Source organism: Hipposideros armiger, unplaced genomic scaffold (assembly GCF_001890085.2).
Source record: "Hipposideros armiger isolate ML-2016 unplaced genomic scaffold, ASM189008v1 scaffold_529, whole genome shotgun sequence".
Lineage (NCBI taxonomy): Eukaryota > Metazoa > Chordata > Mammalia > Chiroptera > Hipposideridae > Hipposideros > Hipposideros armiger.
In genome coordinates, this window is record NW_017731879.1 from 903,812 (window position 1) to 927,607 (window position 23,796).

At 43.5% G+C, this 23,796-nt stretch overlaps 1 protein-coding gene across 2 annotated transcripts in view; it reads left to right on the forward strand.

The window, feature by feature from the left end:
* Positions 1 to 23,796, forward strand: part of SLC22A23 (solute carrier family 22 member 23) — a 195,883-nt gene that overhangs the window by 35,570 nt on the left and 136,517 nt on the right. For both annotated transcript variants that reach the window (XM_019668498.1, XM_019668499.1), the window contains exons 2-3: positions 2,936 to 3,039; positions 8,683 to 8,837. In XM_019668498.1, coding sequence (XP_019524043.1) covers positions 2,936 to 3,039; positions 8,683 to 8,837 — 259 coding nt within the window. The remainder of the gene's footprint in view (positions 1 to 2,935; positions 3,040 to 8,682; positions 8,838 to 23,796) is intronic.

Below are 23,796 nucleotides of genomic sequence, written 5' to 3' on the forward strand. Positions count from 1 at the left end.
CCTAATTGACGGGGTTGGTGCAGCAGGTCCTGGATTCTGTGACCCCCGCCCCCAGGCTGAGAACAGCAATGCCTGCAGACTCTTCTAACCAAGCTTTCTTTTCTTACTGGCTATGGAAGTGGTTCTGTCTTTCTCAACGGTTTTAATTTTCCACTCCAGTGTTGTTAATTGATAGAGGTTGCATTGAGGTGGCCGTTGAACATCTTATTAGGTAGCAACGAAATTGGGTCATGGCTACCCAAGGCCAGGTAGAGTTATTATTTAGGTGACTAAGCTCACAACAGTTTTGGCAGTTTCCCCCACCTCCCTGAATGCTTTTATTAAAACCTCCTTTGTTTCCTGGCCATCTAATATAAGTATTATGTGCTCCTTTGCATCACTTAACCTTGGGTAAACTCATTAGTAGGAAGTCTGAGTGGAGGCCTGAGTGAATGATTCTCTGCCCCACAGCCAACAAACTGGTGCTGTCCTCCTCAGCAGAACCTGGGACCGGGTGTGCCCTGCTCTTGCCAAGAATGTGCCAGGCTGAGGTGTAGGAAGGTGTGGCGTGGTTGGGATGTTAATGACTCCAGGTGTTGTAAGCAACTCCTCTCGCACATTAGCCAGGTGTGCCTACAGATGTAGCTCTTAACTCTTGGATTCGATTCCTTTGTGGGCAGCTTCCAGTGCTGGGCAGAGGGGAGAGAAAACCATTCAGACATGGCCTCAATATATAAATCCAGCTGGGAAAGCAGAATGTACACACACTGTTAGTTATGATGCTGTAATTCACATTACAGGCAGAGCCCACATTCCTGAAGCTAGACATAGGTTGCACCTTGAAAGATGTTCATTATTAAAAATGAATTTTCTCCTAGAAACAATATATCCATGAATCTTGGTTTTCCAGCCTTGCTATCAAGAGCCCACTTAACTCATAATCTGGTTTTACAATTCTGTATTTGCACTAAGAACAGTTAGCCACTGCTACCGTGTATGATTCATGCAGTGTTTGGTAGCACGCTTCCCTTGGGAGTTGATTGTTTGAACCCTACACCAGGGCTGCAAAGCTCATTCATCATCTTCAGAATGGCAGGGAGATGGCATGGCAGAGCCGGCCAGTGGTTCTCAGACTTGAGCAGGCGTCAGCATCATCTGGAGGGCTTGTTAAACTTCACTCGGGAAGATCTCAGTCTGGGTCGGGCCCAAGAATCTGCGTCTCTGACACATTCCCGGGAGATACTGGTGCTGCTGGTCCCTAGAGCACACCTTGAGGACCACTGGGCTAGACCTAGGAGGAAGTTACCCATTTCAATAGCTTCTGTATCTGAGTTCTTACTGATAAGATTCTGTGCGACTAGCAGGGCCCTGCTCCCCAGACACGTGAATAAACCTGGATAAGAACAAACCCCAAACTATCCCCTGTTGACGAAGCTGTGTGCAGCCTGTGCTTGCATTCCCTGTTTTCCTGAGCCTAGTGTGGCCATCACTCTGGAAGCCAATGGGGGAGAGGAGTTAGTCACTCTCCCCAGGTCTCTGAAAAGTCAAACATACCTTGGCAGCATCGGTGAGCATGTGTGTGTCCCAAAGAGTCCAGGGAACGGTGTGACAGGCAGCTTCCTCCCTGCTGTCTGGGCCTGGTGCCTTACTCAGCAATGACTCATCCAGAAGTTCAGCTTTTCCCAAAGCCCACAGAAGCTGAGACCCACAGCTAACCTCCATCAGGCTTTCTGGAAATTTGGAAATGGTGGGGGGAGGGTGGACCTGAGCTTACAGTGCCCTTTAAGGATCCCCTGCATTGCACTCTGAGTCTCAAGATGGACAGACAAGGGAGGGATATGGAAGAAGACAAAGCTAAGACCAGGTCTCAGCCCAGAGCCTTCCATATAGCTCGTGCCCACCCCGCAAATCCTGTTTCTGCTTCCAGAACGCCTTCTGTTATGACATTCCCCACTCCCCTGCCTCATCGTGCATCTCTCCAGCGGTTTTCTCCACTCGTGCCTCTCCATCTCCACTGACCAGGAGTGACGAAAGCTTCCCAGAACTGGAAACTTTAGCTACTTCTTTCCACCAAAAGGAGGGCATCTTTAGCACTGATGGGATGACATGGGGCGGGGGGAAGGACTGCAGTGTTTCTGTGTTTATAGTGTCACCAGCAGAGACCCTGTTCTTTTGCCCCTGGAACCCAGATGTCATTCAGCTGTTTGTGGATCAGGTGCTGTGCCCACACATGTGTCCACTTGGACCCATATCACTTTAAGGGAATAAACATGGCTTCCTCTCCTGCTCCTGCAGAAAGAGAAAAGAAGAAATGGAGGGTTATTTTCATTTGTTTATTAAATAATAAAACTTAATTGCAAAAATAGTCTAAATGTTGTCTTTCTGTCCAAGTGGAGCAAAGAGCTTTAGAGTGGAATATGGGAAAACACAGGGATCTTTACAAGGAAAATAACGCAAATGCTGAAAGTTGACATTTCGACATTTGCCATTAACCCTCTTATAAAGTTTAGGGAGTTTTGGGGATGGAAACACAAAAAATGCTTTTAATTTCCTCATGTCATTGTGATACCTGGTGCAAAAAGTTGGCAGGGCCTGCCCGTCTCCTAGGCCATGTGACAGCTCTGCCCAGTGAGAAGGCTGCTCCCTTTCCCTCGGGTTACCTTCCCTGTGGTAGCTGAGACAAAAGGAACACACATCCCAGATTTCATGGGAGTACTCTATGCAGACTTTTATAACCTGTCCTGGACTAAAACATTACACTGCCTCTGTGAGCAAATTATATTTCTCATTGTTGGATTTTCAAAAACGTTGAAGAGACCCTTAATGGTATGCATGACGTAGCTCTGCAAATGGTGTCATGATCCTTACCACAGTTATTGTATTGCCCTTATGATTGACTACAACTGGCATCTGTGTATGTTTCTCTCTGATTTATTTTCTATTTGCCCCTCTCTAGTGGGATCTTGTGTGTGATAATGCCTGGAAGGTCCATATCGCTAAGTTCTCCTTACTGGTTGGATTAATCTTTGGCTACCTAATAACTGGATGCATTGCTGACTGGTGAGTACCAACATGCCTGCCGCACGACCCTTTGGAAGCCCCAGCAAGCCTTTGCTGGCTAAAGAGGAGTGGTCAGTGTTAGCTACTGTTCCTGAGTCTTTTCTCTGCCCTGCTGTTGGTGCCAGAACAGTAGGCCAAAGCTGTCACCTGGAGAATTCAGAACAAAAATAATTGGCCAGTACACATAACAGACCCTTTTGAAGTGAGAATTTAAATTCACTGCAGTTCTCTAGCGGCTAGAATCTAGCAAAAGCAGCCAGCATCTTGTAGCCCTATCCCCTCCTGACAGTGTTAAGTTAGGAAAGCCTGAGGATATGGGTTCAGGGCTTTCTGGGCTGGGCCCTGAGGGTTTTGTACGAGATGCATCAGAAAAATGGGGAGAGGAGGACCTAGAGACTCTTGGCCCATGTGAACTTAATGGGTAGGGTAGTGCCGATGTCACACAGATTTTAGAGAGAGACAGATAGTCCTTGTAGTTGACTTGGCCAGGAAATGCCTCTGTAGGGTCCATGGGCTGCTGGACCTTGAAAAGCAGACAGCATTTGGATAGTGGATGAGTATTGCAGCCAGAGGAAGGGTGGTGACCAGAGGTGAGGATGAATGTGCTTTACTTGGGTGGGTGAAGAGGTCTGAGTGTCTGGAGCAAAGTGTGTGATTCAAGATGAAATGATGAGGTTGGTAAGATGGAGTGGGGAGGGGGACGTGGCAGCAGAGACGGTGATGGTAACAGCAACAGTATTAGCAGCTGACACTTACTGACTGGTTACTGTTGCCAGGCACTGTGCTAAATATTTCCATACATGAAAATATCCCATCCTCACAGCACTCGTTAGGGAGGTACTATTACTATCTCTGTCTTAGAGTGAAAAACACAGAAGCACAAAAGTTTAAGTAAAATCCCCAAGTTCACTTAGCTTTTATGTTGGAGAGCCAGGATTTGAAACGCAGCCCCGTGGCTTCAGAGCCTGCCTCTTCCCAAGTGTGCCACAACACTTTTATTTAAGGCATTCTGCGGTCACAAGGGCAGCAGCGGTGACACATGTGAGCAGGGAGGCAATTGCTCGATGTTGACAGGATTTTCAGGTAATGGGACTGACTAAGGAGAGAGGCAATGGTTAGCTCTTCCCCCTTGACATTCTTTTATCTTTAAAGGAAATTTTTTTGTGAATAAGGATGTACATCTTGGACCCAGTGACATAATAAGGGCCAAGAGTGATACAGAGCAAACTCCTCTGCCTGTGGCTTCACTCATGATGCCCGCTGTGCCCTGCTTAGCTGAGGAAGCTGGCTGAGGCACTCCAGCAGGAGCCTGGGAGGACAGAGCAGCAGGTAGAGCCCGGAGGAGTTCTGACACCACTTTCAAGTTCTGGAAATTTCTTTCCAAAAGCTAGCACCTGTTTGGCAGTTCCTTGCATTAACATGTAGTGTGATTTCCTGTCATGATTTGCTTAGTCATCATTTGTAAATGCTTCATAAGGACGCATTTCCTGGGGACAGGAACAGAGGGGCTGTACAGGACCTCTGGAAACCTCCCTGAGTTTGTTTTTTTGGGGTGAGGGGTGGGGGAGCGGGAGGGAATGCAGGGTCTTTTGTTTTTGTTTTTAACCAAATACTTGAGCTTATAAAGGTTTTCAGAGTAAGCTGTACTGATCTAAAAGATACTCTAATCCCAATATTTTAACCACAAGGACTTTTGTTTCCCAGAAATCTGCATTGAAATAGGAAGATATACTAATATAATCCACGTCACTTCTCCCTAAAAAACACAGACTTGACTGAGGCTTTAGTGTCCTTGTTCAATGATTTAATAGGGTAAGCAAAATGTACTTCTATTAATATCAGCCTGTAACGGGCTTTAAATTGCTTGGAGGTTGTTTTGTCAATTCTTCTTATACATACATACCGTTTGGCCTCCCTGATCTCACCAGGCCTGGGGACAACAAACAGAAGAGTTTGGGGTCTTCCTTCATGAGTAACCAGAGTCTGCCGTTGCAGATTCACTTCTCAGCTGCCACTTTTCCAAAGGTCCGTGGTGGGTGGGCGTGGGTGCCCAGAGAGTCAATGCAGAATGCTTTTATGTTGTGGCTTTTTGAGCATTTTGAGTGGGCCTCAGTTCCAGTTTGAAAATTTGGTGTTTTCCACCCCTTATTTATTTTTGGCATTTTACTCCCTGCTAGAGCCTTGCTTAAAGGGAAATGAACACACTTAGAGGAAACTCCAGATTTCACAGCTGTTGGCACCCGTTTCATGGCTGCATAGGGAAGTTGATCAAGTCATGGGTTAAGCTCTCTAAGACTGCAGTCAGCATATAATAAAACTTAAGTAGTACACTTTTTTTCTTTAAAAAGGTACTGTTGTCCACACACATTTGGCGGGGGATAGACATTATGTGTTGTCATATAATGTGTTTGTTTAGATGTATGGAGGGAACGGCCCTGCCAGTGGCTCTCACCAGAAGACCCTCCACCCTTCCCCTCCATCGTTGATTCTTTTGCCAGATGTCCTGCATTTCTCTCTCCAGGAGCCCTCTGCACCCTTCTTCAGCCGGCCCTAGGAGGCTGGCCCTCTTGGGCTGCCCTGGAGCACCCCTTGCCCTCTAGCTCCTGGCGGAGCCTGGCTGGGAGGAGGGAGCACCAGCTGGAGATCTGAGGGAGAGAGGAGAGTGAGGAGGAGGCATTTAATCCCCAGCGTGGTCTCTGTAGGGCTGCCAAGGGCTGACTGCTTCCCTCAGGCCCCTCCGCACACAGCCTCTGTCTCTCGGTTCCATGACCACCCTACCTGCAAGCCTCCTGCTGTTAATAGCCCCAAGGTTTCTCTCAAAGCTTGCCTACCCTTTTGTAAATAAACCCTTTATTAAAATCTCCTCGAACTACTTCATTTGAGTGGGACATCTGTTTCCTGTTGAGATCCTGTATTACTTCTCTGTGGCTGCTGTAACCAATTACCACACACTTGGTGGCTTAAACAAATTACCTTACAGTTCCATAGTTCATACTAGGCTAAAACCAAGGTGCCGGCAGTTGTACCGCTTTCTGGAGGCTCTAGGAGAGGATCCGTATCTTTGCCTTTCCTGCTTCTAGAGGCTGCCTGCATTCCTTGGCTCGTGGCTCCTCTTCTAGCTTCAGAGTTAGCGAAGGTCAGTCAGGTCCTTCTGACGCTGCCGTCTGTCTGGTTCCCTGCAGCCAGGAGAGATTGTCCATGTGATTAAATTGGACCCACCTGGATAATCACCTCATCTCAAGGTCCTTAACCTTAATCGCATCTGCAGAGCCCCTTTTGCCATGAAAGGAGACATATTCACAGGTTCTGATAATTAGGGCTGGGACATCCTTGAGGGCCATTATCCTGCCCACCACAGAGCCTAACTTAGAAAGCCCTTTGCGTTACAGATTTAGGAGTGTGTATTTATCAGTCATCTCTGAGGGAATTGTGCTCTGGGGGGAGCCAGTTCACACTAAAACCCCAGTAGTTATAACTAACGTTGGTTAAATGCTTGCTAAATCACTTGCACTTACCTGTACCTGACAACAACCCCATTAGGTCGGCATTGACTGGCTGTTCCTAATGAAAACACGAGGTTCGTTTGGACAAGTATGATCTTTATCAAGATCACGAAGTTCATAAGTGGTGAGCCTGGATTCAAGGCCGGGGTGCTCTTTGAAGACCATATTTGCTCCACAGTTCCTAATAATAATTTTTACTTACTGATTTAGCAACCACTTGGGAGGGAGACATTTAGAATAGTTTCTACAAGTTGAAAAAAATCAAGGATCTTTTCTAAAGTATCAGTGCAGGTGAGACTATGATTGGTGGGCATCAGGGATGTAGACATGCAGGAAGGAATCGTAAGAGCCGCAGCATTTAACTGTTTGCTCTGTGTCAGGCACTGTAATTATGTCCATCATCTCTCATTATCTCAACAGCACTGAAGTAGGACGGGTACCCCCATTTTACAGACAAGGGACTGAAAGGGAAATAAAAATGGACGTTAGATTTTCTTTTCCCTCATATTAGGAGATGAACTAAGCAATATTTTAAATTTATTTCTATAAATTTGTTAGGTTTGGGCAAAATTACCTATAGTCTTTTCTGATAAGGGCTTAATGACCCCAGCCCCAGTCAAGGGAAGTAATGGCTAAAATCTCCGACCAGACTGTTGACTTATGTTGGCACTGATCTCATTGCTTGGCCTCATTTCACTAAACCCAACATGACTATGGGGAATGTTAGAAGCCTAAGAAATTCTGAATGAAATTGTGTCTTGTGGGTCCCTCCCCCAAATTTTCTTGAAATTGCATATATCTCCTTCATAGGGCAAAGCCATGTGTTAGTAGGCATGCTTTTTTTTTTAACAGCTTTATTGAGAGATGATTTACATACCATAAAGCTCACCCGTTTTAAGTGCACAATTCAATGAGTTTTAGTATGTTTACAGAGTTACACTACCATCACCATACTCTAAGTTTATAACATTTCCGTCCCCCTAAAAGGAATCTCGTGCCCATCTACAGTCACTCCTCATTCTCACCCCCAGCCCTGGGCAGCCATGAATCTACTTTCTGTTTCTCTCAATTTGCCTTTTCTGGGTGTTTTGTTTTTATGTAGATGTCTTGTCATAGTATGTCTAGGTGAGTTCAAGCCATTTGGCTACCCTTTGGGTATTTGAGGTTCCAGGCACGGATTTTCTTCCTTTGGGAAATAGAGTTCACTGCTCCAATTTCTCTGTGAGCTTTTCTATTGTAGTTCAAGCTGGCTGTGCTATGTTAATTGGTACGTCGAAGGTATTTTCCCCCTAACAAGTTGACGATTAAAAATCTGGAAGGCGAGCAAGGGAAGGATGGAGAACTAGTGACTTTCCAATCCCATGGACCGCTCCCCACCCCCAGCCACACCTAGAGGCATATCATCCCACAGTGGTAGCTAACCTTGCACCACCGTATAATCTGCCAGCCTAGTCTGTGCACTGCTTTTTCCAGAAACACAGTGGACTGAGCTCCGTCCAACCCCTTGCTGGCTGGTGACCTTCACTTTCAGGTCCACACCCATAATTTAAAGTTTGCACTATCTTAGTTTAGTAGGTGATCCCTTAAAAATGGCTTCTCATCATATAGTTGAAACAAATCGGCAGCTGGCTTGGCCCTGGTTCTGACAGGCTGCATGTGAGGTCAGGTACCTGACTAGTTACCAGCCCTGACAAAGGAAATGAAGTGCTTCACTCAGTGCCTGTGTTGATTTTGGAGCTAATTCCAAAGGTCAGGGATTTCTCAAGACATTTTTTGCTGGGTGTGTTAAGGTTTATGTTTGGGGAGTTGTTATTGATTTTATTACTCTTGCCTTGAATTATCCTCCTGTATACTCAGAAATAGACTTGCCAACAGGAACTGGGTTCCTGTCTCAATTCTATTATGCAGTAGCCCATTTAATCTATGCCCCTTTATCTATAAAACAAGGGGGGTTGGGCCATATTTCCCCTGAGGGCCTTTCTATCCCTAGACCTACCAAAGTGAGTCTCGATTGTATGAACACTTATAGTCCAGTACTCTTTCAACATCTGTTGCGCGCCTACTGGAGGGTGGGTTTCAGCATCTAGCATCACAGCCCTGTTTAATGATGACTCCTAACTTTTTCTCTCTCCATATGCAGGGTCGGCCGGCGGCCTGTGCTGCTGTGTTCCATCATCTTCATTCTGATCTTTGGACTGACCGTGGCACTGTCAGTGAATGTGACAATGTTCAGCACGCTCAGGTTCTTTGAAGGATTTTGCCTGGCTGGAATAATTCTCACCTTGTATGCACTACGTAAGTAGGAGCCTTCACAACTAGTGTTGAAGAAATTAGCAAAAGTATTGCTGCTGCCTCTGAGGTTCTGGGAGGGTGCTCTGCATGCTGGTGGTTTGGGGTGGCAGTCTTTTGGAAGCACAAACGTTAATGGCCTCAACTGTTGTGCAAAAGCTTTCTCAGGTACTGTAATCTAACACCCACTCTATCCTGATCTCCATCTTGGTCTCAGGGAACATCAAAGGACATGGAGGTTGCATAACTGCTTGGAGAAGCAGGGAGCAGCCCACAGTTGATATGGAGGGACTTTTGCTTTCCTCCAGAATTTTCTATGTTGATATTTGGCACACTTCCAAATGTAGTATGTAGCTGAGCATCCCTGTACTTGGTTCCAGAAAAGCCTACCAAGTACCTGCTACTATTTGGTCTGGGCTCAGTGTTTTGATTGACTCTTTAAGAGTTTTTCTTCATTTTTTTTCTGTAAGGCTATCTAGAGTCCAAATTTTCCACATTCTCATGTGCCTACATGTAAGTGGTCTGAACTTGAACCCTAAGCATTTGTACTGGAAGCGTAATTGGCAATATTTGTTAGTATTTTTTTCTTTTTAAGGTGAAGAAAAATTTCCTTCACTAATCCATCACATTTGTTGGCCATATTAACTCCCCTGTCAAGTATGCTTATGTTTCATTTCTTTGTAGTTGGTGTTTTCTAGAACACAGCCACAAACTCATAAGGAGAAGGAAGGTTTTCTTATTTTCTAGTTTTATACTTTTTAATCACCTTGTGGAAAGAACAGTTAGGAATAATATAAGATGATTTATAATTTTTTTTTCTTTCCTTTGACAACATAGGTAGGAGTCAGTTATAGATTAAGTAACAATTTTCAGTAAGATCAAATAAGAATAGTTCTCATTCTCTTAAATTTGCTTATTAAAGACTTGGAAACACTTAGATAACCTGAATTTTTGTTGTCCTATTATATGGAATAGAAATACAATCAATTCATAACATAGTTTTGTAGCCACAGAGAAGAAATGGGCAGAGAAAGGCTACAGGTGTATTCTCTAAATCCAGTCGGCAGTTTTGTCATTCCTTCACAATATTGAACTGTTTCCAGTTTATTTGCATTATTTTGGAACCCTGTTTCTTGGTGGTATTCTTTAGGAATATATGTGTTCAAGGTCAGTGGGTCTAGGTCATGGCTGTTTGGAGGTTTTGTTTTTTTGAACAAACAACATGGTTATTGGGATTGAATGTTTCCAGACAAAATGCCTGTGCCGTTCTCTGTCAGTCTGTGCAGAGGACCAGGTTTCCTGCAACTGTTTTAAGGAGATGCCAGGCCCTGCTCTCAGACACTCTCTTGCCCTGCATACGTGCTGGCGTGACGGGGCCTTCTCGTTAGGCAGCCATCATTGTGAGGCTCCTGGTTCTCATAGGAGGATGTCAATATGATGCTTCCTTGTGGATGACCATTAACGAGGACAGTTCTGCTGGTTGACAAAACAGAATATAGCTGTGATTCAGGAATTTAGCAGAGAGTATAATCTCACCCTCACCACCCCAGTGCTTATCAAACTCAGTGGAGAGAATGTTAATGGAAAATTGCCTTAAAGCAAAGATGACCTATCGGTTTTATCTTGCATGCCAACTGCTAATGATTGGTTGAGACTGCCAGGGAACTCAGAGAGGACTTTAGAGGACACTTTGAGGCTCAGCTGGATAGAATACCTTGCTCCATTTGCCATGTCTGCCTTTGATAAGGAAGAAGGGTAGGAAAGGGCTGCACAGAGTGGCACTCGCCTCCACAGACCCTCCTGGAATTAAGCCAGACCAGGAGAGAATTTCCCCTGCCTTGCATCGTTTCAGCTTCACATAGAATCATTTTACTGACTTGTGTTGTGATATCATGCCATTGGCCCTGGGAAAACTGTTGCTATATTTACTATTAAAAAAAATGAAACAAAGGGTGTTTTGGGGGAGATTATACAGTAAACTCTTTATAGTAGAAAGTTCTCTTCCATTTCAGAGCCATACAAGAAATGTGCTTGCCCTCAGACATTGCTTTGCTTTTATCTCATAGGCACCCAGGCATCTGCAAACTTTTTTTCTATGAATGGTCAGGTAATAAATATTTTAGGCTTTTCAGATCTCTGTCACAACTATTCAACTCTGCTATTGTACTGTGAAAGCAGCCATAAATAATATGTAAATGATTAGGTGTGGCTGTGTTCCAATAAAACTTTATTTACACAAACGGACGGTAGGCTGGATTTGACCAGCAGGCCATAGTATTTCAGCCAATTAATTATATAAGTGAGTCTCTCTCTTTTCATTGACTGCTAGGAAGCTTAGAAAGCCTAGAATCTGCTCTAGCATGTGTATAAGCCTCACAAGCTGAGCTTTAAATTCTGGCCTCTCTCCTAATTTCATCTGAACTTTCCTACTTGAATTTCTCCTTTGTCTCATTTTCCTATCTCCATAATTTAAGTGTTATTTTATTGTATGTATCTGTGTAAGCAACCTTTAACTTTTTTTTTCTGAAATAAAGTAGGGCATAAATAGTTATGTTTTCTTAGATTGGGATTACAAATGAAACGTCATGACAAATACCACTGTAATGAAAAATTCCAAGTATCAACCAGTGGTCCACTGTCTGAGTTAATACAATATCTGGCATAGCAAAATTAAAATAAAGCAAAAGGACATAAATGACTACTTGAAGTTCACTGAGATAATACTTAAACAATGTAAAAAAGGGCATGTTGATTGAGAGATGGCAGAAGAACCAAGCTTGGCAAAGGGGACTCAAAAAGAGGAAATAAAGTTGTAATGGGCAGATAGGATTGGGGTAGCATAAGGGTGTGTGCTCGGCTGGGACAGCCCATTTCTCTGGCAGTCCTGGATCAAGACAGCGGCTGGTGATGAGAAGTTAAGAAACAATGTCCCGGTCAATAGGACAGATGACTTTGAATTTCCAGATTAGTGTGCTTTCTAGCATTTTATACACAAGTATTACATGTGCTTGGTTAACACTTAAGAATTTGTTTTGCTTAGAGGAAATTAATAATCTGGGTCACAGGGTTGAACTATTTCTTGACTCTAAAGAAAAGTTTAAAACTTTTGGGCATTGATTATTTGGAAGATACATTTTTAATGGTCCTGACTTTTTCTTCCCCTTCAACCATAAGGTTTTTATCTCACTTAATGCATCTGCTGGAAAGGCCTGTACTTTCTCAAAAGAGAACTGGATATCATTCTTTTCTTAGTCTTGCAGGTGCTTGGCAGTGTAAGTAGGGAAAGTAATGATTTTTGCAGATTCTGATTCTTGTGTGGCTTGCCATCAGGATGGACTTTGAGTTTTGAGAAATGCTGCTGACTTGAGAAAGTTTTCTGCTTTATGTGCAAGGCTGCTTAAGGTTTGGTTTTTTTTTTGCTTTGGTATTTTTCTAAGGTACATCCCAGTTAAGTACTCTCTCCATTAAACTTTTGTTTCCTTCAAGTCACCAAAGAAAGACCTGGCTGTGTAATTCGGACGTAAAGTAGAGATTATTGGCATCTTCCCCAGGAGTGTTTACATGACAGCAGTGTGCACATTGGCAAGAGTTAGAACAGGGAAGCCGAGAGGTTTTGTGTGGAGCTGCAATCATGCTTCCTGCCTGCCTCTGAGGCCATCTGGAGACTCTGAAATAATTAAGTACACTTGGGCTACATCAGTGGCTTAATTGTACCCCTTTACCTCTGGACAGAAAAAAATAAATAAATAAAAAAGGTAGGATATCTTAGCTGGGCGAGGGGCAGGGAACCACAGATCAAGAAAAGAAGCAATCGATCACATTTCCCTATTTATGAAAATAAATAAACATTAGCAAAAACTAAAGAATCACTTTTGAAAATAGAAAGACATGACTTGTGGTGGTACGAATTCTTTTTCCAACTAGGATTCATAACATCATAGGCAGGGTAATACAATATTGTTTATGGTGTGTCTTTCTTCAAAAGAGGCCAATGAGAGATTATTGCTTTTTAATTTGATTTGATGTTTGATGTATTAAGTTCTGTGGGAGAGAAGTATTTTTTAAATATAAAACTTGACTTAGTTTTTCTCCTCATTTGATCCTCCTCCCCGTCATTAACAACTCACCTCCCACTGTGATTTGAAATAACACTTTTTTGCTGGCAGACACCATACTTTAGTTACTATGAGCAAATGAACATCAATTTTTTTGTTTTTTTGTTTTGTTTTTTGCCTAGAAACAATGACTAATTATCAATTATCTTGAAAAATTCTCTCAACACATCATAGTCTCATTATAATAACCCTCTTTACATCCAGACAGCCTAAATAATTGGATGAATTTTGTACATAATCAAGGAGTGACCAGAAATTTCACAGGTGACTAAGTTACTGATTACTTTGCAAAGTTAGAAGCCAAGCCTTAACTGGTAAATAGACTCAGAAAAATCTTGAGTTAGCTCTGGGTGGGGCGATGTTCTCTTTCTAACATGGCTTTAGTCTCTCAATGAAGCAGTTGAGTAATTTCTAATATATGTTTGTTGTAGGGTGACTTTTTCTTCCTCACTATTGCATATATTTCTGTAATTTGATGTTTTTCTGAACTAATATTCCTTGAAACATATTCAGTCTAGAGGGTTATTAAACATCAAAGCTGTGTTGTACATTTTTTAAAAATCGACTGAACCAAATGACTCCATGTAGTGGGCTAATGAACTGTAGAATGAATAAAATGGAGATTGTTGAGCTGTGGAATTAGGAGAATGGAGATTGCTGCTGTCAAGTATAAGTGACTTCAACTGTATTGCCCTTCACTTCCTCTGGGGAGCAAATATTTGCATTGCATCTGGGTGACGGGAAAGTTTCATATGAATGCATACTTGGTCATCATAATGCATAGGTCTCTTTCTCTCCCTCCTCCACCCCTTTACCCCCCTTCCCCTCCAATCTTCAGATACCTACCTGGGCCTTCCCAATGGCAGCAAGCCCTGGGAGCCATACCCTGTTTTTCTGGTGGGACCGGCTCTACTGACTAGACCTTTTTCACCAAGGGAATGAGTCACAGTTTATCAAAAGCCTTTGACAAACAACTTATATACATATATATATATATATATACATATATATATATATATATAAAATATGTGGTTGTCGGAAAAGTCATGACATATTTTTTTCTATGTTTTTCGTTGCAAAAATGCAACGAAATCATGACTTTTCTGACAACCCAATATATCTTTTAAAAGCTTTAGAAGAATTTCAGTTTTATCCAGGTTCAGACTGGCAGGGCTGAAAAATCAGAGCAGATTGACGTTTCTCCATCAGTCTTTTTCTTCACTGGAAGCACGTTATTAACCCTGCAGACAGACTGTGAAAAGCAAAGGAGTAAAGGTATAAGCAAAAAAGTGCCGAAGCATTTGTCCTTTAGCACCCCATCTTCTCTTCGTCACACCTCTGAGGAATCAAAGCTCCTGGAGTAACAACGAAATGTTAAGTGATAGCAGAACTCCTGGTTATCGAGTTTTAATCCCTAGGACGGGGACAGTGTGGCAATCAGTAAGGGCAGTGCTGCTCATTGGTCTGAGACTGGAGGGGTGAGCTGTCCAGCAGGGAACCAAAAGATGCCACTGAGAGCTAATTTCTCTCAAAGTTGTAGCAGCTCTTCAAATAAAAATTATTAAACTTCTCCCACTTACATGTTAGCCCAAACCTGGATTTATAGCAAGATTTTTCTCTGAAAAAAAAAAATGAAATGCCTGTATGTCTTGTGAAGGCTTGTAAGGATATAGTGCCTTGTCTACCCATTAAAAATGGAAGAATAAGGGCAGAGGCAGAGTCAGTGGCTGTGTGACATCATTGAGACCCATATACCCACTTTTCTTATGTCCAGAAATAAAGGCAAGAAAACATGTGTATACTGCCTACATGTATGTAAGTAAGCTTCTAAACGCACAGTTCTTTGGGTGTTTTGAATTCAGTGAAGATAGTCCTATGTCAAAATCAGGGGGAAAACAGCATGAGTATTTGGATGCCTTTTCCACACAGTGGACAATGTTATTAAAGCTGTGTGTATCCTTAATTAGGGACTAGGTTTCTCCCAGACTGGATTTTTAGTGGTGCGTGAGTACTTCTTTTGAAACAAAGCTGTTTATGACACTAAAAGGGGAAGTGGAAAGGTCTGGAAGTGTGGATATCTGAGCTCACTGTGTGAGCTCCACGGTGGACCAACTCTGTCTCTGAGGCAAATTGCTTTATCTCTAAGCTTCTGTCTTCTGCTGTATAAAGTCAGGGCATGGGTTTTCAAACTGGAGACAATGGATCCATGAGATCCCTTCCTGGAACCATTTGTGGAGGAAAATGGATAGAAAACAAAAACAAATGGATTCTGTATGATAATATTTAATACTACTGTAAAAATAAAACAACAACAACAAAACCAAATGGAAAACCACTGGTCTCCTCATATCTTCCAGTTTTAGAATTCCATGGCTGTTGAATTCTAAACTCAACCAGTAAGCCTCCTTCAGTGTTGAGGATTTCATAGCTCCAGGAAGCAGGGGCATGAAACCAGGGGTGCTTGGCCCCCAAAGTGTGTCCTTCTCAAGTCTACACCAATAACTAGAGTTGTTGGACTTCCACCCGTGCCTGTGTGAGGCTGCTGTGCCGTCTACCACAGTGATCTGGGAAAAGATGAAGTGATATGGTAAGATCAGTGGTTAACAGCCTCCCTGTTTCCAGACCCTACCCTCATGTCAGCAGATTCACCCTTCCTGACCCCTTCTTGGTAACTCCAGCCTCCTTTCTTACCACACTTCTGCCTGGTAGACTCACAGGTCCATTCCAGGAATCCTGTTATACTCTACGGAATTTCCTTTTTTCACCTGGAAAGACAGGATGGGGCATAAAGCTAAAAGCTGCACTGACTAGAAGAGAGGATTGAGGAGGAGTAAGAGAGCAATATTGAACTGACTTTATTTTGTTTTATTTTTTTCATGCTTGAAACAAAATAAAAGAGAGAAGAAATATATCAGTCACCTTGAAACCAAGTAAGGAAGACCAGGCTTCTTCAAAACATCCAAACACATCTGGTGGGAAGTAAAATCATTACTGGTTTGCCAAGACTTCTGTTAGCAAAAACAAACAAACAAATAAAAAAACCCTGTTATCTTGGCTGAGGGAACAGAGAAAAATATAACTCAAGTGATGCAGAGCCATCATATAACTCAAATGATATAGTTAGCCACTGTGTCACTCTGTGTCATGCCAGATAAACTCTGCTTCAGATAGTTTAAGTTTTTTGATGATTCTCATGGAAACACAAGACTACTTTATCCTTTGCTCATCTTCTTGGCAAACATTTGAGGGCTTACTAGGTGCATGGGGAACAACGATTGGTTGACTTGAGTTACCAGTCAAGTTCCCAGGTCACTTTCAGATGCTGAGCACACAAAGGCAGACACAACTTCCTGCCCTCCGGGACACTCAGTTTAGTGAGTAAAGATGCGGGGGTAGGCCGTGGTTGGACAGAGTGTCAGAAAGTGGCCCCTGAACAATGAGTTTTGTAGCAGGGTAGATGTTTGCCATTTGCAGTGTGTGCTCAGAGGCCAAAGGAGCCTAGTGCATTCTGGGTACTATGGGTGATTAGGTACTGAAGGAACCTAGTGCATTCGGAGTACTGTGGGTGATTAGGGGCCAGATGGAGCCTCATGCATTCTGGGACTGTGGATGATTAGCTGGTTGGAGCCCAGAGTATGAATCATGAATAGCAAAGCCTGGGAAGGAAGCTGGGACAACGTACAATGATTCTGTCCTCCATAACCTTAGGACAGTGCCAGGCTACTGAAGGATCACAAGCAAGAAAGACAAACCTCTAGATGCATGTTTTGGGGGTGTCACTCAGGCTATGGTGCTGGAGAGCAGACCAAGGAAGAAGGCCAAGCTCAAAGCTGGGAGGCTGTTGCAGTGCCTAGATGAGGAAGGAAAGGAGCCTGAACAAAGGCTGTGGCCACAGGGAAGGAGAGACTTGGAGGAGGTGGAATCCACAGCCTAGATGATTGAAGGATGAAGAGAAGGGAGGGGGAAGACCAGGTGATTAGCTGGGGCAGCTGGGTACGTTTTCTTCCAAATGGTGGGGCAAGGGAGGCAGCCCAGGCATTCTGATTCCAAATCCTATAGGTTTTGAAGCTACTGGCCACTCCCTTCCTCTTACATGTTTGGTGAAGGCAGCTTCAGTTTCAGATATGATGAGTTGGTAGTGCCCTAGGGGCACCACAGTCTGCGGAGATTGGTTTAGCAGGTGATTGGCTATTAGAAGTTCAGGAGCAGGGTCCAGGGTGTCCTCAGCATAAAGGTAGCAGTTAAAGGCTGTGGAATAGCTGAGGTCACCCAGAGACTGTGTAACCTGAGAAGCAAATGGGTGGAGGTAGAAGAACCAGTTGAGGGAGATGGGAAGGAACAGCCTGAGTGGTGAGTGGAAAGTCAGAAGAGGCTGATAACCAGGGAGCGAAGGAAGGCACGGATGGGAGTGTCAAATGATGCAAGACAAGGACTGAGAAATGTCCACTGGTTGTAGCAATGATTGCCCAGTAGGTCAGAGGTAACTGGGGCAAAAGCAACTTTAACTCAGTTTAGAGGTTAATGTAATCTAAATTTGTTCAAGCATATGTTTTAATTCATGTACTCCCCAGAAGAGTATTGTCTTCTTACTATGTCATGTATTTTAGAAAGAAAAGAAAATTTATATTGTGGTAAAATGTGTATAAAATTCATCATTTCAACAACTTTTAAGTGTATAATTCAATGGCTTAAGTACATTCACATTTTTTGCAAGAAAATAACTTATCAACAATGGTAAATGTTCATTATAATTGGGTAGAAAAAATCGAATTGGAAGCCAAATCAGCAATGGTTCTTTTTTTCTTCAAGTCACCTGAAACAGTCAGTATGTTATCATGGCTCAAGAACTGGAAACTCAGAACTGCAGTTGAGTTAGAGATGCAGTTGTGTTGTCCACGTGATGTTATGTTGCTCAGACTGAAGGCAGTGTCTGAGGACTTGCCATGCACCCCACCCCAAACATATGAACGCGTGTGCGTGGCCATGGCAGCAGCTGGCAAGATCCAGGGAAGGATCTCGGTGGTGGATGTAAGCCAAGCCCCATCACTCGCCCGTGGTGGTCTTGGGCAAAGTAGTGAAGTCTAAGTCAGTTTTCTCACCTATGAGAGGTTGTGCAGAGGGTCGAGAGGGTGATCGCCATTGCTAAACCATGAAAATCCAGGGACATGTTGGTGGGCATGTGTCTGTGTGCGTGCTCTGCCCACTGTTCGCTGGAAGCAGGGATCCTACACTGAGAGAATCAGCCCTTTCCTCCTGCAGTGGGGCCTTCTCATGTGAGGGCTTCTTTAAGATCATGGCAAGCTTGGAAACGTAAGTGAAGAGGCACTTTGGTCTGGGGCTGGCTACTAACTTAGGGTCACACAGGAGAATAACTGGGATGGGGGGTGTGGGGGCTAAGAATCTGCTTCATAATCATTTCTCCAGTGGCCAGCTTAATAAATTACCTCTCTGGAACATCCGTTCAGAGCTCCATAGACAGCATTTAAAAAGTTCTAGCTACTTCAAGGGTGGGAGAAGATCATTAACTAGTGGAAAAATTCTCCTGGACAAATCATACATAGGGACCTTGGCTTTTCTGTCAGACAAGGATACCTGAGTATCCATCACTGTCAGAGTACTGCATTAATTGCTGAGAAAAGCCACTAAAGAAATAGAATAGTGGTAGCCATTTTCAAGGTTTACCTTACACATATTCAAAAAAGCGCTCCCTTTCTGTTCCCTGCTTTATAAAAAGTGCCTGTGTACATTCCTGTCTATTTTTAAATGTTAACTCATGAATCTTGCTCACTGTCCCTTCGTGCAGCAGTTGGCCTGCTGTGATCCTGCCATGAAGTTTCATTTGCCTTCCTTCGTGTCAGGATGGTGGCAGCTCCTATTTGTGACATGATTTGTGTGAAATGTATGCTCCTAGGACAGGTGTGAGTGGCTGTGTGAAGAGCAGTGTTACTTCGAAATAGCACCGTTTGCTTTCTGTTGTATTTCCAAATGACTCTTCTGGAGGAAAAGCTGTTCAGGAACTGCCTTCCAGTTGCTGGTCCAGGAACATGTAAAACCTAGCAGATATCTGGGGTGAAACGATGGACAGTGCCTTGTTTGTTTTGCTGTCTCCTCTGAAAAAGCATTCCCTCTGCGTGAACAAGCCCCCTCACCCAGCACCCGGCCTTTAGGGTCCATGTGTACTGAGGCTGAGCAGGGATGTCCTGTTATGCTCTTTCTGGGTTGTGGGGACCCATGCAGTGCTTCACCCTGGAGTCCACCAAACTCCATGGCTGGTGGGCAGGCCCTTCCTATGCCATGTTTGCAGGTCCAAGACCTGAATGAGAGGCCTCTGTGATGATACTCTATAGGTCAGACTCACAGGCCCTCTGGGCATCTTTAAGCTGTGGCCTCTACCCTGATAGAAACCAGCCTGGGGAGTCTGAGGAGCCAGGGAGGGGTTCATTGGGCCGGGGTGCGCTGCTCTCTCGGTGGCATTCCCAGGTGACCAAGTAGGACAGTTCAGAGGCCCAGGTGTGACATTACCTCTGAGCCTCCTGCATGGAACACAGAGGCCTGAAAATCATGGGTCTCTGATTGAGGGCTGCTGTTCTCCATTCATTTCCTGCTCTGTGGAGCCTTCGATGATTCCTGCAGAAAAGGGTGCCTTGTGTCCAACCAGAGTTCGGTCTACCCACTCTCCTTTGAAAGCTGAAAGGTTCCGTGTCCCTTCCAACCTGTGCCTTTTGAAAGCATCTCTGCTTGATATTTGATTTGTGTCAGTTCTGGGAAAGGGCTCAGAACTCCCTCCAAACCACTGTCAGGGTGGGGGCAGGGGAAGAATTAAGAGTCATTTAGTTCTAGCCTAGGTCTCCAGCCATATCCATTTTACAGAAGAGAGAACTTTTGCTAGTTCCAGTGTGACTTGGAATTTCTGTTTCTTCTCTGATAGCTATTTAATTTGTCAAACTGGCATTGCTGTCTATATGTGTGAGGTCCTGGGCTCAAACTACAGAGGCTACAGGGGCTCCTGAAATAGAGGAGAATGTGGGGATAAATACAATTTATTTATGTTGATAAATCTTATTGGCTGCTTTGCGTTGGGAAGGGGGGCATGTGACTGTCTTTACTATATGAGAGGTGCTTTGTTGGGAGGTCCCCTGGCCCTTCATCCCAGGTCATTTGCTCACTAAACAGTGCTTGAAACTTGATTTTGTCTGGTATCTCATTAGATCACTCGGATGGATGGATGGATGGATGGATGGATGGATGGATGGATGGATGGACAGATAGATAGATAGATAGGTCATCACACTTCTTTTCTCTTAGAAAGAATCAGAGATAGCCCTGATGTGCAGTTAGACAGAGAATAGCTGAGGCAAACCTTGTGTTGAGACCTCCCTTTTCATGCACTCCAGTGTGTGCACACCATGAGTGTGGCATGGTCTGTGCAGCTGAGGAGTATTTTGAGGTGAAAGAGTAAAAAGGAGGGACTGAAGAGGTTATGCTGATATTTCTTTGATAACAGTAATAGCTATTTATTGAGCATTTTATAAGTTCAGGTTCTGTGCTCAGTTATTCATTCATAGACACACATATTTTTGAAATTTCATACTAATTATATAAAGTAGATCCTACTAATAAACTCATTTTACAGGTAAGGAAACTGAGTCGCCTAATCCCTGGACCTTGTCCATTTCACTAATGAAACCTTTAAACAAGAGCTAACATTTACTGGACTTTTACAGTGTATCTTGATACTGTACTGAGTGCAATATAAATATTTCATTTGACCCATGATATGGGCACTATTATTATCCCCATTTTACAAAGGGAAACCTGAGGTGTAGGTGAGGTAATGTGCCCAAGGTCACATACCAAGAGAGAGAGGAGCCAGAACTGGAACCCAGATCTGTGTGGCTCCAGTGCCCGTGCTTATAACTGCTGTGTGGTTCCCAACATCCCTCTTTTTCTTTGACTTAAAATGTATTATTATAATATTATTGAAATATGTACAAATATACATAAGGAATTTGCATTACTTCTTATAACTTCTAAATAACCGTAAGACCAAAATGTTAACAATATCCAATTTCAAAACCAATACAATCCAAATTAATAGTGGAACTTTGATGTGATGGGTGATGATGGTCTCTGCCTGAAACGGAACTACCTGTTCACTCTTGTTGGGTTAAACAGCAGAAAGGTATAGCTTCATAGTCAGTTTCATATTTATCCTATTTTGGCATTTGGACTTAAAAACTTGCAGTGTACATGATGCCTCGTTTCATATAACTTAGCTGTCCGAAATGGCATTACCAATTTTAAGGTTTGCCAACATGGAGTGAATACTCAGACTTCATTCCACCATTGCTCAGGAGCCCACCTCAGTCGCTCACTTTTTGGGGTGCCTCTTGACTGCTCTGCTAACATGCCTGCTTCTCATGAAGATAAAGCTGGATTTGTGGCATTATTAAAACATTAATTAAATAGGTATTTAATCCATTTATGACTGCAAATGAGACTAGAAACCTGCATTACTGCCTGTTTCCTAGCACTCTCCTGCTAATGAAGTTGGCCTTCACAGAGATGATGAGCACAGCTCTCGTGTCCTCAGCCTGACACCAGGCTCAGGCACTGTACACATGTGCTTACTCAGTTATCCTACTACTTTATTCAAACCACTGTTCGACCTGCATTTCTGCAGCTTCTCCTGGTGACATTTGGCTTTTTTTTTTTTTCTGATTGTCAGTCTAGATGCAGATGTGTGCTCTGAATCTTAGGGCCACACTGGGTTATGGCTGCTCATACAGACAACCCAGGTTACACTTATGTTACTATAGACTAAGATTTTCATTGACACGAGAACATAAAATGTGAAAATTCTTGTAGACTGCCAAGAACATCCACAGATGGCCAGTCTTCCCAGCCCACTTCAGAAACCATTGTTGCAGAGTCTAGCCCCATCTGGTGACCGACTCTCCCTGTCCTCATTCCTGCTCCCCTCAGTGTCCACTTCATCTCTGGGTTGATGACTAGGCTTAGGCCCGCTCCCAGCTGTCCAGTCCCTTTCATGGTTCAGCTTCTACTCTGGCTTTCTGGCCTTGTTCTCCAACATCCTGAGGACAACACACCTTCCCCAGACTTACCTCAGCCCCTCTTACTGAGAGCCCCACTAGCCCCAAAGTGCCGTCTCCACAGGGAGTCACCACATGGGGGGATATGCAGAGATGCAAGCAAGGAGGGGCTGGGAAGGTTTTCCCCAGCGGCTCAGGCCCAGGCCTTGGAGAAAGGTGCTTGCCAGAAGAGGTGTTTGGACTTGACTCTGCAGGCAATGGAGAGCCATCGCTGGCTTTTTGAGAGAGAAAGCATTGTTCTCTGTTTGGGGGAGATAACTCTGGGTGTCACGCCCTTTTTGTCCCATGGGCTGCTGTGAAGCAGTAATAGCTTATGCCATTTAACAAGCTTGAGCTGATAATTTCCTCTTTGATGCAGAAGGCATCCCTGGAGAAAGTTAAATGGAGAACTATTCATCCAAATCTATATTTTCCATAAATAAAATGTACCCAAAATCATCCCTCTTGGCGGTTTTGTCACTGGTTTTAGTTTCCTCTTGTGTCATGTGGGCTTCTCAAGTCCCACGCAGTACAATCCATCAACCACATACAAGGATTATTGTCAGAGCTTTCTTGAACTTTATGTGAGTTTGGAGTTGTCAGCGAGAATCGGGTTACTCTAGGAGACACAAATCTTGTTCTTTCAAAGGGTTTAATTGAATTATAGAATGCGCCACCCAGGGAGTCCCAAACTGAAGTTCTGGGATATCACAATGCCCAGGGCCCTTTTTTTTCTTTGTAATCATTACCCCAAAACACAGAGGTGTTCTCTGACCCGTTGGTGATTGGATCTTACTTTCCATTTCCTTTGCGGGGTCACTGTAGGGTCTTATTTCATGTTCTCTTCAGGGGATAGTTGCTCTTTTGCTGTTTTTCCAAGCTCTCCTTTTTGGCATTTTTCCTTTCTACCTTGTGACAGTAAAAGCGAATGTTTGCACAGTTGGCTTTTCTGTTCCATCATCGCTGCTTTGGCGTCTGTGTGGAGTCGGGGAAGAGACGTGCAGAGGGAGGGGCTCAGCTGCCTTCAGCCAACTGAAAGATTATCACTGTTTCCTTCGTCCTTTTTAAAGGAGTGATTAGGCAAGTTGGAATGAAAGAACAGTTTGAAAAACATCTTAGGATAATTACCTTCTGAAAAGTTATGCAGACCTCAGAGCTCTTCAAATTGAAAATTATTATGAACAGTTTATAAACATGAACCTGAAGAATTTGGACAAACAAGCAGGAACAATGGTTGTTACATGTCTAAATTATGAATGAAAATATTAAACCAAATGGGAAAACATATGCTTTTATTTTTTTCTCCCATCCTCTCACACACATATCCTCTGAGACAAGGCAAAGCAATCATAATAAACTATTTCTAAAGAGGTTTAGACCAGAGCTTTCCACAAGAACTTGCTGCAATGATGGAAATGTTATGTCCACACTGTTTAGTGCTCTAACTTAAACTAGTCACATGTAGCTGTTGAGCCCTTGAGATGTGGCTGGTGTGAATGAGGAACTGAATCTGTAAATTTAGTTAATTTTAATTAATTTTAAATATCCGCGAGTCGCTGGTAGCTGCTATAGCGGTCAGCTCTGCTGGAAATATGGCATTAAACCATCTCCGTATGATCTATGTCACCATCCCTACCAGCTGCCTAGTGGATATTCCATTTGGATGTCCAATAGGCCTTTCAAATTCAATGTGGCCAAATAGAGCCCTCATTCCAGACTTTCCAGTTTCAATAAATAGACCCACCATCCACGCGATTG